Source organism: Anguilla anguilla, chromosome 2 (genome assembly GCF_013347855.1).
Source record: "Anguilla anguilla isolate fAngAng1 chromosome 2, fAngAng1.pri, whole genome shotgun sequence".
NCBI classification, from domain to species: Eukaryota; Metazoa; Chordata; class Actinopteri; order Anguilliformes; family Anguillidae; genus Anguilla; species Anguilla anguilla.
This window is the reverse complement of record NC_049202.1, coordinates 18,181,566-18,198,727: the sequence shown is the minus strand read 5'-3', so window position 1 is coordinate 18,198,727 and position 17,162 is coordinate 18,181,566. Positions and strand designations below refer to the sequence as shown.

At 41.7% G+C, this 17,162-nt stretch overlaps 1 protein-coding gene across 4 annotated transcripts; it reads right to left on the bottom strand.

Annotated features, from left to right (window-relative positions):
• Positions 1–521: 521 nt before the first annotated feature.
• On the bottom strand, positions 522–15,717 carry LOC118218961 (protein O-GlcNAcase-like). Of its 4 annotated transcripts, none has more exons than XM_035401733.1 (16): positions 15,282–15,717; positions 14,931–14,982; positions 13,396–13,493; positions 12,721–12,851; positions 11,608–11,779; positions 10,921–11,019; positions 9,899–10,183; positions 8,870–9,013; positions 7,501–7,790; positions 6,181–6,355; positions 5,491–5,576; positions 4,181–4,267; positions 3,458–3,546; positions 3,012–3,261; positions 2,531–2,669; positions 522–1,664 (listed from the first exon to the last, which is right to left on the bottom strand). In XM_035401733.1, the coding sequence occupies exons 1-16, from the start codon at positions 15,376–15,378 to the stop codon at positions 1,528–1,530; spliced, it is 2,331 nt and encodes a 776-aa protein (XP_035257624.1). In that variant the 5' UTR covers positions 15,379–15,717; the 3' UTR covers positions 522–1,527. The 4 variants fall into 4 exon arrangements, with proteins under 4 accessions (XP_035257624.1, XP_035257625.1, XP_035257629.1 ...); XM_035401734.1 differs by having other exon boundaries at positions 8,870–9,010; positions 15,282–15,716; XM_035401738.1 differs by having other exon boundaries at positions 8,870–9,007; positions 15,282–15,716.
• Between the last annotated feature and the right edge of the window lie 1,445 nt (positions 15,718–17,162).

Genomic DNA, 17,162 nt, shown 5'->3' with positions numbered 1-17,162 from the left:
GCTAAACAGCGATGTAAATACGAGAAACACTTGTTCTTAGATAATTCCACGGGACGTACAATAGACGTAAGAGATGCTAAGTTGTATATCCACAATTTAAGTTTTGCTGAACTCGAACCGGTCCCTAACATAAGTAACATTCTATGACTGACATTAATATTGGTTTTATGTTCCGATTAACACACACGTACTTTTGTGTAAAGACGATCTTGATCTCACTGTAAAAACAATATTCTGCCGTGAAACAGACCTCGGCCTAGGCCTATATCATAAATAAAACATTATTCTGACTATGAGTAAACAGCACAATTTGCCCTTGTTCATCGTTATGGCACCGCATAATGAATGACATGTTTGCAAGAATAATTTCAGTGATTCTGAATCGAGTTTCCATCGATGGTTGCTGTGGCAGTAACTGCTTGAGAAACAAGATATGACTTATTAGTGAAATAACTTAAAACATACACCAGGGATAATGGTGGTCACACTGATAGAATGAAAAAAGAAACCACCAACAACACTTTGATTGAGCTAATTTTAATAAAACATCTCCAAAACAGATTATTTTATTTTAACATCCACATAAATATCAAGTAGGCCAATGAAACAGACAATAATGTTTTGCCTCATCAGTGTTAATCCCCTGCATAGAAGTATTCAAATATAAACAATCTGTGCTGTGCACAGTGCGTACACAACCTATCCCCACTTAATTATCAATAATATTCATGAGTCATTTTAGTGCACATTGCTCTTCACAGAGAAATTTTGAAAGGACCCTGATACAGAAAAGAAAAATTAAGTCGAGGACAAGACAGGAGAAAATAGCTAGGTGTTCATAAACCAAGAAATGCACAAATGCACATTTCACTCATGTTTATTCCTCTTACAAAAATAAATCTAGCAAAATTTTAAGAAGAACTTAAACTTGAATGAAATATATATTCATTGTAATTAATATGAGCACTCTGCCTGTACGAGGGGGAGAATTGCTATGTAATGATGCAGAGAGATATCTGCACTGTTTTTCAACTCAAATTAAATATGGTTGGTCAGTCATCTTTCTCACTGTTGTTTATTGTTTTTTGAATATTTCAGTCCTACTTACCCTTGCAGATCACTTTCACTGACTTATTTTTTATCTTACATACTGTATAGTGCTGATGTGTAATATGTGTTCTCTGTTTATTCAAAAGCATCCAGATGAAGTATTACATCTAGCATTACAGTAAGTTTCTCATGTATTCAGCATCTGCTGTTTCACATAATGACAGCTTAGAAAGCTAAATGCATGTGCGAGCTTTTCTCCTCAATGTGCAATCTGGACCCATTAATGTGGACCACAAATTAACAAAGCATCGTAAAATTTAAGCAGCCATTTTGTTTTCCCTCCCTGAGTTGTTCTTGAGCTTTTCTTCAACACCGCACACAGCCTGTAGTAATTTGAGCACTTTTTTTTAGAAATTATTTTCTTCCATTTAAACCACAGATCAACATCTCTTATTTTCCATGTGTGCATTTATACCATCACAGGCTCCTTCCCATTATCATCACATCATTTTGGATTCCTTCTACTTTCACCTCTTCAAAGTGGCCCAGTGCTCTGTATAGGTCCAGCATCCTTGTATCGCTCTGCTTCACTGTACAGAAAGCACCTTGCGAGCCTGTGCAAACAAAAGAGAGGGAGAGAAAGAGCACAGATAATCTACTTACAATACAGATGCTCAACTCAGTGAGCTTCGCACGGAGAACTAGTGCCTCCACCACTGCTTATGCTACAGGTCTTACAATTTGCTCTCTCTCAGAAACAGACGCTTCATAGCTTGTAAAGAAACTTCACAGCTAGCACACCAACAAGAGAAACCTTGTTAACACATAAGCACAGAAGTACATGCAACAATAAAAAAAAAAATTGTGCTGTGTGGGCTATTTTCAGATCTTCTTTGTGAGAGAATCTCAAGGAATGGACTTTTCACCCATGGAAATTTTAATGGGCTATGAAGTAAAAGACATAAAATGTCCTTTAGACTGTGATATTAACAAGGTCTGTTCTACATTAAAAGCAACAGTGACTGATGCGAGACAAAGACAGAATACAAACAGGAATTTTACTACGGTTACTGGTGTAACCAGTACTACTGCTGCCAGACTAGCTACACGTAGCACTTCTACTTTAAAGAGGAAAAAACACAAAAAGCCTTTCAAGTTTTCTCATTTTCGGCAGACCACATCGGAGCGGCGAGCAGGGCCCGCGGGGGCGAGACCAGACCACCCACGCGGATCAGACGGCGCCAGCCCCTTCCAGGGTTCAGCGGTTCAAAGTGTTCCTCTTACACATTCACGGCCATGCAGCACAATCACATTTCCTAGCAAGCTGTCTGTGGAGCGCTCAGTGACAAACACGAGAGGTCTTGGAGCCTGGACTGGTTTTGGGGGGGTGGGGGGGCGGGTGGGGGGGGGGGGTGGGGGGGTGGGGTGGCACCTTTCAATGTATCCCCACATGAGTTAGCACACCCCACCTGTCACCTACCACTGGATTTTAGCAAAGAGAGCAGGCATCCCATCATTCTCTTTGCCACGCTGGTTTCCGTGACCTTGGTGTGGATCTGCGCTTTGATCAGGCTGGGGAAACGTGCAAGGAATGCTTCTGGAAGGTTCCTCATCATTTCCTACAGAAGAGGACTTTTAATTTACTTTACTAGCATTTATCAGACACTCTTATCCAGACTGAAACAAAAACCAAATATGAAGACGGGGTCACCGTTTGTGGAAATTATTTGACAAGAAATCTTTTTTAAGTCTCTGTGTAATAATGCAGTCAATGTTAGTTGGCATTTTGTACATTTCTTTTGAGTAGTAAACAAACAGGGTCTATCATTTTTTTGGACCATTTAATAATAAACTGGCAGCTCCACCATATACGGGTTGTTTTACCATTTTCTGAATGGGTTTGTTCTGACTGTGAATAGCGGGTCTGCTGAAATATACCCATAGATGAGGTAGGTACTGACCTCGGTTCCCTTGCTGGACGCACCCTTCTGAGAGTCAGATTTCCCATGCTTCTCCTGGGCGTCTGGGGTCCGGCTCGTCTTGTCCGTTCCCAGGAAAGCTTTGGCGTGAACGGTTCCCAGAGCATAGCCGCAGATGCCCTCGTCATCCTCCAGGATGAAGCCGTGGTCGGGGCTGAAGCCAAGCGGCCCCTCCGTTAGCCTTGAGGGAGAAACGGTGCCATCACAGTGGGGTACTATGGGAACGCTGACTCTGCACAAAGGAACGATGATCTGATGGATATACAATTCTGATCCTGGATCAGTTTCAGGATTTTGCACAAAACGGCCGAGATTCATCGACCCCGGATAAGCGAGAGTGAATTATCCGGGAGCAGACAAGAGAGGACGAATGTAAATTAGACAAGAATCCTCCACTGACTCTACCAGGGTTTGTCACACACTCTTACCTGTCTTCCATTGAATACGGCTTCTCTGGGGAGGCAGGGCTGCCCACCCCCTCACTGTCCATGTCTCTGCTCATCTTATTCACTGCAGCCTGGAAGGAGGAAAGCCATGTTTGAAACGCAGGAAAAGTTGTAGAAAACCTCCATGGACAGTGGGGGGGGGGGGACTGTGAAAGTTTTTGTGAGGGGAGACACAAAGCCGTTCTCTGAACCAAACACAAAGATAGAGAATGACGCTCACTCAAAAAGGCAAGGAATATGTACCCCCCTCAGAGATTTACCCTTGTGGCTGGGGAGGAAGGGGGGGGGGGGGTAACTTCTATGTCTGCCTAACTTGTGAGCCAACAATGGTGTGAGCCCTGAAGCTTTTCAATATCACAATTCAAGCATTAGAGCAGACTGTGAATGCATAAACTCAAATGAAAATATATGTCCATGGCATATATGTCCTGCATGGCAACACACACACGCACGCATTTAGTCCATTTAGTCTGAGTAATCGCATTACAATTTCCATGATGAACACAATTCTGTTTACTGTTAAATCACCACAACCAATTCTCTGTTAGTTGCCTTTGATTAGTGTTCTTATTAGCCTCTGAATGGCCAGATTGAATTTCCAATGCAAAAAGGTTTTGGTGATGACTCAATGTCTTCAGAACTGCTTTGTCACATGAGTGAACGAAAAATTATGCTGTCAGGGCAAAGAAGAGGAGCCAAACCAACCTCGTCCATGGGTAAGTACGGCCTCACGGAGTATGTTTTAGCCGGTTGGCGGAAAAGGTCATGTGCCCCGTCGTTCGGCAACATCCGCTGTAAGCAAACGACACAAACACAGTTCATTTTATTACCTTCAGTGCAACACAGGAGCATTCGCTTTTTTATTTTATCGCCTCTGGGCTCTTACCACTGCATGTCCACATTCGGATAAAGTATTCTATTCCACATGTTACAGTTTTAGTAGCTAAATCCCATTTGGGACAAGCAAAGAGGTTTTCTAAGAACCCAGCAGGTGGCTGATGCCTAGCTCTCTCCTTATAAACCTCAGAGGAACAAGAACATGCCAGTTTCTTTCTTCATCCAGCCAGCCAGTATTAAACGGCCATTTAAAACCATCCAATGCAGATCAGTTATTGGCCTGCCCCATTGTTGCAGTGGCTCAATATTTGAACACAGGTATTTCAGTGTCTGTGTGCTACTTTACTGTATATACCAGGAGCTGGGTGAACAACAGAAACACCACAGACTGATAAATAAAGAAAGAACTTCTGCAATTTTGCTCTAGTTGCTATGACAACAAACTATGCTTCATATTTAATCAAGATTTCACTAATAAAAAATACATTTGTTGAGGTGAGAACAAGTCTTGAGTCTTGGTTTGAGAAGCTTCAAAGTAAGTACCCCCTTTGAAGCTTTTTCTGCCCCCCTGTCAGCATTTTGGAACTTCCAGAGAAACGAGGTACTGTACACAAGCCAGTCTATAGTCTCCAGGAGCAAATAGGTGAGAGACAAAACAACGTCACATTGCCCCTCAGAGGAGACCAAAGGGCATAGTTTTACTTTACAAGATCTTGTGACTGCACAACAAAAGGGCCTTCCTTCGGATGCCACAATGCCATATTTGTGGGTGAACTAGTATGAACACACATGACTATTCACAGAGCAGAGAAAAGGTGTGGTTATGCACACTTATTGCATTTCTTCTTGCAAAGAATTGAGGTGAAGACACACCCTTGTTCTGTTCTTGTGAAGCAACAGAATTTGAGCAAATGTAACATTTCCTTTGGGAATTCACTTAAAGCAACGCAAAGCAAAATGCCCAGTGTTAAATAAAATACATTCAACACTGATAAGAGTACATTTTATCCATTCTGGTAGAGATGAGGGGGGTGTTGACGTATCTATGATCTATCTGCTCTCAAATTCATTCTAAAAACAAAAGTCACAGATCTAAATATCAAATTGGCTGGTCATTCTTTCATTAATTCATTTATTTGGCTTCTGTCAATAATAATTTGTGAATTTGTTGTGAGTACCTGGAACTCTCCTGTTATACCACCTTTGAAGGAAAAAGGCTCCTGGTCTCCACCTAAGAACTGTGCGGATGACGTGGTGTGAGATCCTGTGGGGATCAGATCCAAAAGGAAAAGGTTAGGGGTGGGTTAGAGGTGCACAGGAAGAGGAACGGGAGCTTTCTGTTAAAAGGAAAACAGGGGTGAGCACAGGGGGCGTGTCTGTTTCCTGTTGCTCCAAATCTGTTTACATATCAAAAATTTTTATTACTGTATGTGAATAATAATAATGACAATAGAAATCAACTGTCAACTGTCAACTGAAAAGAAAATAACTTTAGCTTAGCTAGAGAACACAGACAGGAAGGGACACTGACACTGGGATGGATTTATTTGAGAGTTTCCCCATGCTTTTAAAAGGCAGGGAATTTATGTAGATGCCATTTAGTGTGTCAGGTATCACCACTTACTTGCATCACATAAGTTTAAAGACTGTTTACTGAGTGACAACTAGGTCGAGGAATGTGCACCCCAGACAACAAACTGCTTCGCTTTAGGATGATAAAACAAATAAAGGCAATTTCTCCTGTGACACCAGGATGTACCAAATCCTTGGAATCATGGGTATTGTAAAAAACAAAGCTTTGGCTCAAAGGGACACAAGAGAAAGACCCACACGGAAAAACAGAGAGCAAAGTCTTTGTATGAACCCACCTAACCAGTTCACAAACTCTTTGGCCACTGACGTGATGCTCTTTATTTCCAAGATGTAGGGGTATAGGTCGTAAACGAGGTTCCTGTTGGCCGAGTTGCAGACTCTAGTGTACATCTTATCGACAGCCTTGAACATGTAAACAAATTTTTTGGCCCTGGACCGCCACTCCGCAACCTGCAAAAGATAATAAGGGCAGATCAGCACACCTCAGCAACGCTAAAGCATACAGCTGTTCCTGGACTGTTCGCGATTCTGTGACACTGTTTATATATGCAATAAAGGGTCATATAATGGATTATACATGTTAATGTACGGGTGGCCAACCCTGGTGCTAGAAATTCACAGGGTCCTTTTGGCTCTTTTTTCCACCTCAGAATCAACAATCAGTTTTGTCCCAAGAAACCAGGTTGTGTGAGAAACAATAAAAACCATTGGACCCAGCAGCTCTTTACTGCTTTAACACAAACACTGGCTTTATTCTGCAATGGGCTCTATTCTCCAAAGGTGTGCATGTGCATGCTTGTAAAGAACACTACACACAGTAGCCACTATTCAAGAGAACTTACAAACCATCATTTTAAGAGTTTTTTATTATAGTGTTTCTGAACCCTGCAAAATATGACCACTTTCATTCCTAAAATTTTACTACAATCTACCAGCCACTGAAAATACCTACACATACTATATAAGCATTTTTTTGTCGCAGTTACTTGAAAGATAACCTATCCTTCCATTTTTCAGAAGAATAAGTTTTAGTGATAAAAGTCGCCACCTAATGGTTGCAAGTAGAAGTGCATATCCTCCATTTTGTTTATGTATTGTTTGCCTGGGTTGGCGTGATATTTTTCCAAGAAAATGTTCACGCAAAAAAAAAAATCCTCCTATTGTTTCGTGGCATGTTTGTGAAGCCGTTATGCCTTACTGGGTGTGTGTCATATTATCTCTTTACAACTGGCAAGGAGAACGGATACCTTAAAACATTTGTTCTCAAATCTCAAACTTTCTTTTTCTAATTCAGACAGCCCATGGCAAAGCTTGTTAACATAACAGACCTTTTTTGGAATGGGACGGGCTCAGCTTAAATCTGCTTAAAATGTGTAAGTCCTGCAAAAAAAAACTATTCATCCACATTTGTGTATGCCCAAATGAAACATGCAAACAAGAAGTTAACAATTAACCAGCTATTACTCGCCAGCAAGCCACCTGGCAGCACACAGGTCACGTCCCACACACTCTGAACACACAAACATGGAGGAATACCGAGGTTAACACGGTTCCAGCGGAATGTTGCTTGCCCTGGCCTCCGCACTCGGTCTCACCTTCTCGCCCGCTTCCCCCTCGGGCCCCTGGGCCAGGACGGCGCTGTTGGCCCTCAGCCAGTGCAGCTCCTTCAACATGGCCACCGCCCGAGGGCCGTGCTCATAGGGCAGGTAGAAGAGGTCGGCCATCAGGGCCAGGTCCCCCAGAGTGAGGGGCTCGGCCGTGTACAGCGGCCGCTCCTCGGGGCCCGGTGCGTAGGGGCCCGCCTCCTGGTCCGTCTGCATGGGGGCCACGCCTTCACCACTCCCCGTCTTGTCTGTGTCCATGGGCTCTTCCGATGATCCCTTGCCTGCAAAAAGGCGGTCATACCAAAGTTCCACAAAAGGGCAGTGCGTTGCTGGGGGGTGGTAGTTAGGGGCAATTGGATAGGTAGTTGGAAGGTTACAAATGGTAGTATAAGTGGTAATTTAAAGGGGGAGGCAGTTATGGGGGTGTGGATAACAGAAAGGTAGGAGTGGTGGGTATTACATGGGTAGAGGTGGCAGTTAGGTACTCTAGATGTTACTCTTTTTCAGCACTCTTGGAGTGTTCAGTACCAGGTGGAGACAGTGCTAAATAATTCATCAGTTGTAGCCAAAATAATGAGTCTCTATGGGCTGAACGGCCTGCTTTAGTCACCAAACCAATAAATTATTAAGCACCTTTATCTACTCTTTATCCTCTGAGCAAACTCCCAAGTACTTTGAAATGGATGTTGCACCTTGAATTTTCCACAGAAATAAGAAAAGCACTTTGAAGATTTTCAAAGGACCAGTGGGAACCTTCTAAAATGGCTACCACAAAACCTGGTCGCATGCACGCAGAAGCTACAGGGTGAGTGCAGGGCCAAAAAGGTATAATTTTAACAAGCGTGGCAGTAGCCACATGGGGTTGCTTCATTTCAACATACCAGGTGCTTACTGATCCGCATGTAATTATGAGGCTTTTGTGTACTGGCTAAACCAGTTTCACCGCAAATTCTCTGACTGATTTCAAGCTAGCAAATGATATCCCAGAATTCACATCCCAGGTAGGAATGCGTCTTCAGAGATGGTCACAGAAGCCAGGTGCATATGCAGTACAATGTTCAGAGTTCATTCTGCGTTAACAGATATATCCAAATAGATAAAAGTCCAAATGGACTAAACATCCTCTATCAGAGTTTAACTGACAGTGAATATTTGGCTGCGTAGTACACAAGGCACGTGCTGCCACACCCTGATTCCCACGCACAGTTCCCAGTGAGTGGAATTTCTCCGAAATCTTAAGCTGAGAGATGCCTGTTCTGCACCAAGAACTCCCCTGCTCCACTTTATCCATTGTTAAAGACACGCGAAGGTGACGTGTGGTAACGGCTCAGCTGCGCTTAATTATGCGCCGCTCTCTCACCATACTTGTAGGGCTCCCCAAACTCCTCCAGCCACTCCGCCAGAGCGAGCCGCAGGGCCTGCCGCGGGCTGTACAGCTCCTCCGCCTCCTGCTCCTCCTCCTCGTCCTCCCTCCCCGGGTCCCTGCTGCTGTCGCCCTCTGCTGGTGGAGGAACGGCCGCCATTAGAGAGAGATCGACTTCAAGGCAGCGATGGGTGGGACTTTGCCACCATCAATTAGGGTGCAGCCATACATGTATTAACAGCAGCTCACTGGTTTAAATCAACTGGAGCATTTTGATGTGGTCATGTGAGTAGATCAACCAAATCAGTTACTGGTAGCCTTGTTCTCCCAACACCCCTTCATGGTCACCATTATACCTGAGATTTTGTGCAAGGGAGGAGAAAGGGGAACATGCACATTACTTCATGCGTGTAGTGAGCTCCATAATGTTAATGTAAAAAAAATTGTAATCAAAAAATTCAAATGTGGTTAGAACATGTGCAATGTTTGATTGCAAAGTACAGAGCCAAAACAAGGAAAAATACATCTTTGTCCAAAACATTATGGAGCTCACTGTATGTATTGCATTCTTACTAACATAACTATTATATTAACTAACACCATAACTAATCAATATTATCCATAGTTATAATTAATAATAACTAATGTTGCAGTTTAGATGAGGACCTGGGCATAGAGACGGACTTCTTCCTGACTTTTCTCTCACAAGATATAAATCTAACCTTATTAACCTTATTTGTGAGACCAGTAAACATCATGAGTTATAATTTGCTAATGCTTAAGGTAAACAGACAGGATATAAATGCTCAGAGCAATGATATGTATCTTGTTGTAGGAACAGAATAAAGAACGCTGATTATTTACAGCTCCTGCCTTGTACCTTTTTCTACTAACGTCTGGGGTCTTACACAAACAAAACAAAGCATAGGTGCCATACTGAAAGGGAAATATCAACGTAAAGACACCACAGTAAAGCTTTAACATTATTTTAGGACCTGTAGCACAGAGCAGTATGACTTCACTTACTCATGACAACGTCTCTCCGTGCACCGTTCCCGTGCGACTTGCACCAAGTGGAAAGGGTATGAATGGCGATGAAGTTGGGCTCAAACTCGCAGTTTGGGTTGGTCAGGACCCCCCTCAGCTTGGGGATGAGGTCTGTGGACCTGCCCTTGTAGGGGCCCAGGAAGATCATCTTCTGGTCATAGTCATTGGCGTGAATGTTGTCCCAAATAACCGGGGCCCTCTTCAGAACTTTAGACACCTCCTCGATGGACTCTACAGGAATGCTGTTTGACACAACTTTGGGCCCTTTCAAAAAAAAAAAAAAGAGGATGACAGAGACAAATCACACCAAAGCTCCAGACACTCCTTTGTGGCTTAATGTACTTGAAAAATCACTCATCGAGAAAGTATGCGTTTTTCAAATATCTTATCAGACCACTGCACATACACTACCATTCACCGAATAACTGAGAAAGTTTTAGATAATAAAAAAAAACTGATACCTTTATTCACCAAGGTAGCATCAAATTGATTTTAAAAATACAGCCAAGACATTGATAATGTTACAAATTGCTCTTACTGTTTGAAATAACTGTTTTTTTAATTCAGTCTTTACATATGATTGCAAACCCCAATTTTCCACAGCCAGTACTCCAATGTTCTGAACGCACACATTGCTACCTCAACCTTAAGTATTCATGCTAATGCGTTAATATGGTACTAGAGAAAGCACTCTGGAAACGGGGCTTGCAAGCGTATGTGAAGATTGAATTGAAAAAAACATTATTTCAAACAGTAATAGCAATTTGTAACATTATCAATGTCTTGGCTGTATTTTTTAAAATCAATTTAATGCTACCTTGGTGAATAAAAGTATCAGTTTCTTTCAAAAACATAAACATTTCTCAGCGATTCCAAACTTATCAATGGTAGTATATACAGTAATATTTTAGCCAAACATTTAATCTGAAACATGAGGAAATTATATTGCAATATTATTGACTGACTGCAGGAAATAATCACATTGTCTGCTCTGTCCTTACCTGTCCAAAGCACCTCAATGCCTTGGAGGAGATTGTCACCAACTGTTCGCAAGTAAGACGACTCCGAAACGCTGGGAGAGCAAAATGTCCCACAGTAGTCTAATTTTTAGAGAGTAAAACAAATGGAGAGGTTTACTCAGACATTATCAACCATAAAATCAACAAAATCATTTTGTCTATGGAAAACATGGTAACTTTCTGACTATAAGTGTTGTCATGCTGTTACAGGTGGCAAGACTGCCATCATTTTTAACAGTGCTCAACTCTTAAATAAGTGCTCAACTCTTTGTTGATAAGTTGTTCTGCATCAGCACATGAGCTAAAGGTATTTCACATAATGTTCTTGCAGGTTTGACACTCGTATCTGTGGTAGCAATAACAAGCACAAGAGACTCTCGTTCAGGATTTATGGTTTCTGGGCTTGGAGTTTTCTTCAGGTGTGCTGTCTATTTCTGGGCCTGCTGCGATACTGATACACAACGGTTTTCATGTTTACTACATCGCTATGGTAGCGTTTCTCAAGCTCACAATATAGGTTTTTTCTGTAAAAATGCTCCTCAACTAGCCAGGCTATTAGCATTGGCGCTACACAGCACAGCATTTACAGACACATTTGAGGGAATCTTCAAACTATCCCCGAAAAATGCCCCCGCCCATAATTTTGATGATTTATTTGAAGCTATTCACCTGTGGGGCAGATCATAAACGTCTCGGGCTCCCCCAGGTGCCGGAAGATTTCGTTGGTGAGAGAGACTTGGGCGTGGGCGCAGGATGGGAACACCTTCCTGTCCGCCCCGCACATGTCGGCGTCGATGTCGTCAAACAGCAGGGCGAACGACCGGCAGCCGAAGCCGGACACCTGCGGGGTGTAAAAATGCACACAGGCTCACAACACTACACTGACAAAAGGAGCAATCATCATGCACAACCGCAACAAGACAGAATGTGGCCTGTCAGGTGCAAAGAGCCTAAAGATGACTGAAACCAGTGATGAGATTTCACTCAAAAACATGACAAATGGATTATCAAGTAGTTTTTATTTTCTACCTTTTGAAGTAAAAAAATATTCAGTGGAAAGAACATACCTGAGTATATAATATTGCGTCCTCTTAGGTATATTCAATCTCTTTTAGTATCTGAAACTGAGGATTTGATTCTGGTGCAAAAAACTATATTAAGCATTTGAGCAAAGTCAAGGGATAAATCTGAAGTTTAAAATGGGCTTATTCAGTCTCTATTAGCTTGTAATGGATCACCTTTGGATGATTCAGTATTTTCACAAGAAAGAGTTCCACTGTTTTAGACTGAAATATAATTTGAATATATAATTTGAATAAATATAATTTCTAACATGGGTAACCTACACCCCTTAAATCACCTGAAATGCATGCACTTTGTATCCAGTCTCTCAGTGTTTCTCAGTGTGTAATACGTACCATTTTTAACCAATGTCAAAAGTGACTATTGGTTATCAAGCTCTTTGTACTGAGCACCCAAATCTACCCAACTATATGGCCTATTACCAGGGTTGGTGTTATTTTGTTCCAAATTTTGTTCAGGACATGAATTGAGACTCAGTTAACTAATCGCAACACCCTCATTCAACATTAAGGGTATTTTTCAATTCATAAATTGAATGTCCAATTAATTCCCTGAATTCACAAAAAATGTCTTAAATGAGACGTTAGACATTGAACTATATGCGAATGTGTGCCTGAATGTTAAACAAAAAGTTAATAAAGGATTTCAATTTTCATTCCCATTGTTTGCAGCTTATGTGTGTTTTCCCGCTGTTCATACCTGACCCAGCTTCCTCTTCAGTGTGCTGACTTCTCTGGGGTTTGAGAAGGTTATGTCCAGCCCAGGGGAGATGGCGTAAATGAAATCCACGCCATACTCTTTTGCAGCAGCAATGAGGGTCCTGAGTTGCTCTGCGTTGGGAGTGAACAGCCAGGGTAAAACCAAAAATCCATCAATGCCCGGCACAGTAGAACTCAGCCCTTCCTTAGCATTTTGTCCAGAATTAAACTAAACACAGCATTCATTTTGGGTTCTAAACAGCGTTACATGCAAAATGCCTTTGAAGTGTGAATGTAACAGGGGAGCTCAAAGGAGTACAACTTGGCAAATGAACAATAAAGATGATTTATTAGCGCAAGGAATACAGCGCCTGGCTATAAGTGCCTGTGTCTTGGAAGCACTCATTACAGTGCGCACAGTGCTGATTAAAAAATGACATGTACAGAAATGCGCAGGGACAACAGAAAATAACCACTCCTTTCTGCGGCATGAATAACATGCACTGCACCAGCATATGTTTCAGCCATGTCTTCATAGTGCAGCGAATCAGTTAAAGACATATTCCAGCCATTTCTAATGGGCTGTACTTTAGAGTGGCAAGACATTACATGTGAAATATGCAGGTCAGAATTCCTGGGAATGTGATTGTGACATCACTATGACATCACTTCTCACCTGCTTCTTCTGGGGAATACATCTCCCTCCAAAACATTCTGTGCTTGTAGTCATCTTTTGGGGCATATAAATATGTGTTCAATCCCCATTTCTGTTCCCTACAAAAGGCAATATTTTGGGTGTCAATCAAGTTAATCTGCTGAAAGCTCATTTACAGCACATGCAAGTAGACAGAAAAAGGACAGCACTTTAATCAAACTAGAATTAAAGATTTGTCAATTATTATTATAGAAAATGACGTTTTGTTCATTAATTTTAAGTCAAGACCAAAGTTTACTATCTAGGAGTGGTGGTATGGGAGCCATGTTTATGGCTCTATAACAACATTGAGCCATAAACACATCTTAATTACACAGGTGAACCGTGCTCTCAACATAACAAGAACGAATGTTCAGGAAGTATAAATTAGAGCGCACTGAGCATGCCTCCCATTAACTAATACATTTTAAATGTATTATGAAGAACAGAAAAGTTAACCTTTTTTTGTTTTAAATTTTTAAACAGGTATTGATTTTTCGTAATAGTAACTGAATTGAGTGCCACAGCATATAAATCCTAGCCTAAATCTGGCAACTGTAGCTGTAAGGAAGACCCTGCACTGGAAGGGGCCCTCAGTGGTGTAATGTGTAACCAACAGTGAATGAATCAGACTGAATCCTGACCATGCCAGGGATGACTATATCCGAGTCCTGTGAGCAGATTAATAACTGACCTCATCATCACCCTCAGGAAGGGGGGTTTGTTCTTTACTACCCACCCTCACCGCTCAGGCACTGCAGGGACTTCCGGTTAACTGGCAACCCGTGATCTGCCTGTTCTACCTGTGCAGCCATTTACTGCAGTTACTGCACAGCACAGCTAATACGATTAGAGTGAAAGGAAGTGCTGGTGTGCATTTAGGAGTGTGAATGAGAGTCTAAATGAATAAGATAATGATGTTGTGGAGATGGATTGTGTCTACCATTACAGTTTGGCATTAGAAATTGCTGGGCAACAACTGTGTTAAAAAGGATCACCAGAATAAATTCTGTTTGCTCTTCTTATTTAATAAATTTTAAGAAAGTGCTGGAGTGTGTGTCATACCATTAACCTTGTAAGTTGTGCATTTCATGCAATGCCCACAGTGTTATTGACTGGCAGACTGGCACCAGTAACATTAAGATAAGTTGCCTTCCAATCCATGTTTGGACAGAATATGTCAGTTTGTCTATCACATTATTTTTGATTTTATATTGACTAACAATTTCAGCTTTTAGGCAGAATAAGTAGCAAGTATAAATTGGCCCCCTTCTACATATAGGGTTCTGGCGATATTCCTGTTACAAAGTAGAAACTTTCTTTGGTACGCATCTGCAATGAATTTATTGCAAAAATGTGGGAAAACAAAAAGTTGATTTTACATAGGTTTCAATGTCCATTCTGATGTTTTGGGCAGAACTAAATATTTGTGGGCTCCAGGATCCTCCCTCAGTTTGGGATGCAACCTATCGCACCAGTAAAGCATACTATATTCATATAAGAAAGGATTGTCTTACTTCCGGAAAAGGTCTTTTCTTTGATCCATAGTCCAAGGTCGCCCATAGAAACCTGTGCCAGGCAGACAATCAATTGCTCCTGATACACGTTCATGCACGCTCCTCCTCTTCACCCACCCACACTTCCACTACACTATTACTGTCTGTCCTGGCTAAACCCCATAAGTATTCTAAAAACTAGACGAAAAAAAAAAAACAAGTTCAAGACAAATGTTAACTTGTACACTATATAAATATAATCAGTGCAGAATACGTAGTACCATCGTTGTTTTAACACATAACACTACAAACATTTCACTTGTACATCACACGCACATTCGCATGCACAAGAACTGGTAACGACTTTCTCACCCTCAACCACCCCGCTGATGAACGTCCTACTCCCGGCTGTGCCGCTGCACTCCGACTGCAGTCCTGAGCTCTTCTGCTCACTCCGCCTAGTCTCCATAGTCTCAGATTTCTAAATCTTTGCTTGCTCACTCGCAGACTGTTACCGCTAAACAATACACGCACAGCTACTACATGAAACTGTAAGAGTAAATACCGAGTAAGTGATAAACCTGGCTACACAAAATAGGCAGAGACTGTGCTTGCTAGAGCATGTCTGTTTTTGAAAAAAAAGAAAAGAATAATAATTCTGATTGGTTATTAAACGTTATCTTAAGCGTCAAGCTGACTATTTACCATTCCAATGTCAGTGAGTGACTATTTAGCAACCACCGATCACTGTCTCATGACACCTTATGGCAACTCCTCCATTCAACTTAGTTCTTCCTGTTTACAAGGACTGCGCAGACTCATTAGTGCACACGTCAGCCTCCAGACCATTGCGATCGGAATAAACCATTTTATATTCTCTAATTAGTGATTGTTTGATGAAGTGAAAGTGAAATACTTTCTCAATTTCCTAGTGTATTTTGCATAACACATACAATTATTTTAATTTGTTAAAATAAACGGCGCTTTAAAATAAGAGATTTACGCGATGGTTTTGTATCTGTACACAAACCACACAGCCGCTGCACTGGACTGTATGCGCGGTAGGGTGTAGGAGGCGTACAAAACAAGGCACGTTTACACGTTTAAAATATGTGAAGATCACATGTTAAATGGCAAAAACTGGGAAACAATTTATAGTCTAGAAGGAAACTCCACCTCTTCAAGATTCTCCAAAATTAATACAACAAACCAAATGTGGGTGAGAAATTTTGCAAAATGCAAACAAGAATGTATTCTCTGCAGGTTATAGGTAAATTACAAATGGACCCTATGGAGTTGAGCGGTTACAATATGATAGTCTTACAAAATGTTAAGCTGTGGAATTTGTGTACGATCCATCCTGACAGACCTTAATGAGTTGCATTACCAAAGATTTTTCATATTTCAAATTTGATCCTAACAGTTCTTGTGAGTGATGAAGGATATTTTCTACGTTTAGATAGGTTTGATGTCCTACCCAGCTAACACAAAAAATAATGTTCTCACATTATTACTGGCTTTTCATAGGTACAAGTTCTTTGGATCTGAAGTAAGAAAATACATTTAAAAGTACTGTATTTGACACATGAAAATGTCCAGAAATGTCATCAAACCACTTTAAACAGGCACTGTTGAAAGGCATCATTTCATTCCCACATCAGCAGCTCTTTCGTGGACAGCTGTACCATGATCCCTTCAGGAGCCACCCCATCGAGTGTAGGCTAGTAACTCTTAGAATAATTCATTATTTGGTCACATCAGTATCTTGACTATTAATTCATCAAAGCCCTTTTCAAGGGTGACTTAAAGACAGATGTTTACAAACACAATTCAGGTAGAGTATCATGATCATCGTACAACAGTTGGGGCTGCTGGGTGGCTGATTCTGTTAACACTTTGATCCATTCTGTGGAGGTGGCCTATAATCTGGTATCATGCTCCGCCGGTACAGATTATCCAGCGAGACAGCGTAGTTGCACATGGGTGGCCCGTGATGAACTTCCATATTGCACGCCAGCTAAGGGCCTTTAGGAAAGTCGGGTGCCTGTAATCGGCCCGCACTGCGCAGGAGTGCACTCGTCCAGCGCAACGACTGCGCAGCTGAACAGGTGGAGTGTGGCGTGAGAAGCGTTGGCTGACAACAACATGAAGATTGTGGGGAAAGTGCAGGTTTGTCAGTTTGGGAGCGTGCACGCTTCTGAAATCAGCCTTTTGCATCGGCGAGCGCACAAATACAAATGAACACTCCAAACT

What these genes read in the sequence shown, in the direction of transcription:
- LOC118218961 (XM_035401733.1), bottom strand. Translation starts at nt 15,378, where the DNA reads ATGGAGACTAGGCGGAGTGAGCAGAAGAGCTCAGGACTGCAGTCGGAG. An exon ending in TGGGGAGCCCTACAAGTATG is followed by an intron (nt 7,791 to 8,869) that starts GTGAGAGAGCGG and finishes GCCTTTTTGCAG; the next exon opens with GCAAGGGATCATCGGAAGAG. An exon ending in CGTACTTACCCATGGACGAG is followed by an intron (nt 3,547 to 4,180) that starts GTTGGTTTGGCT and finishes TCCTCCTTCCAG; the next exon opens with GCTGCAGTGAATAAGATGAG.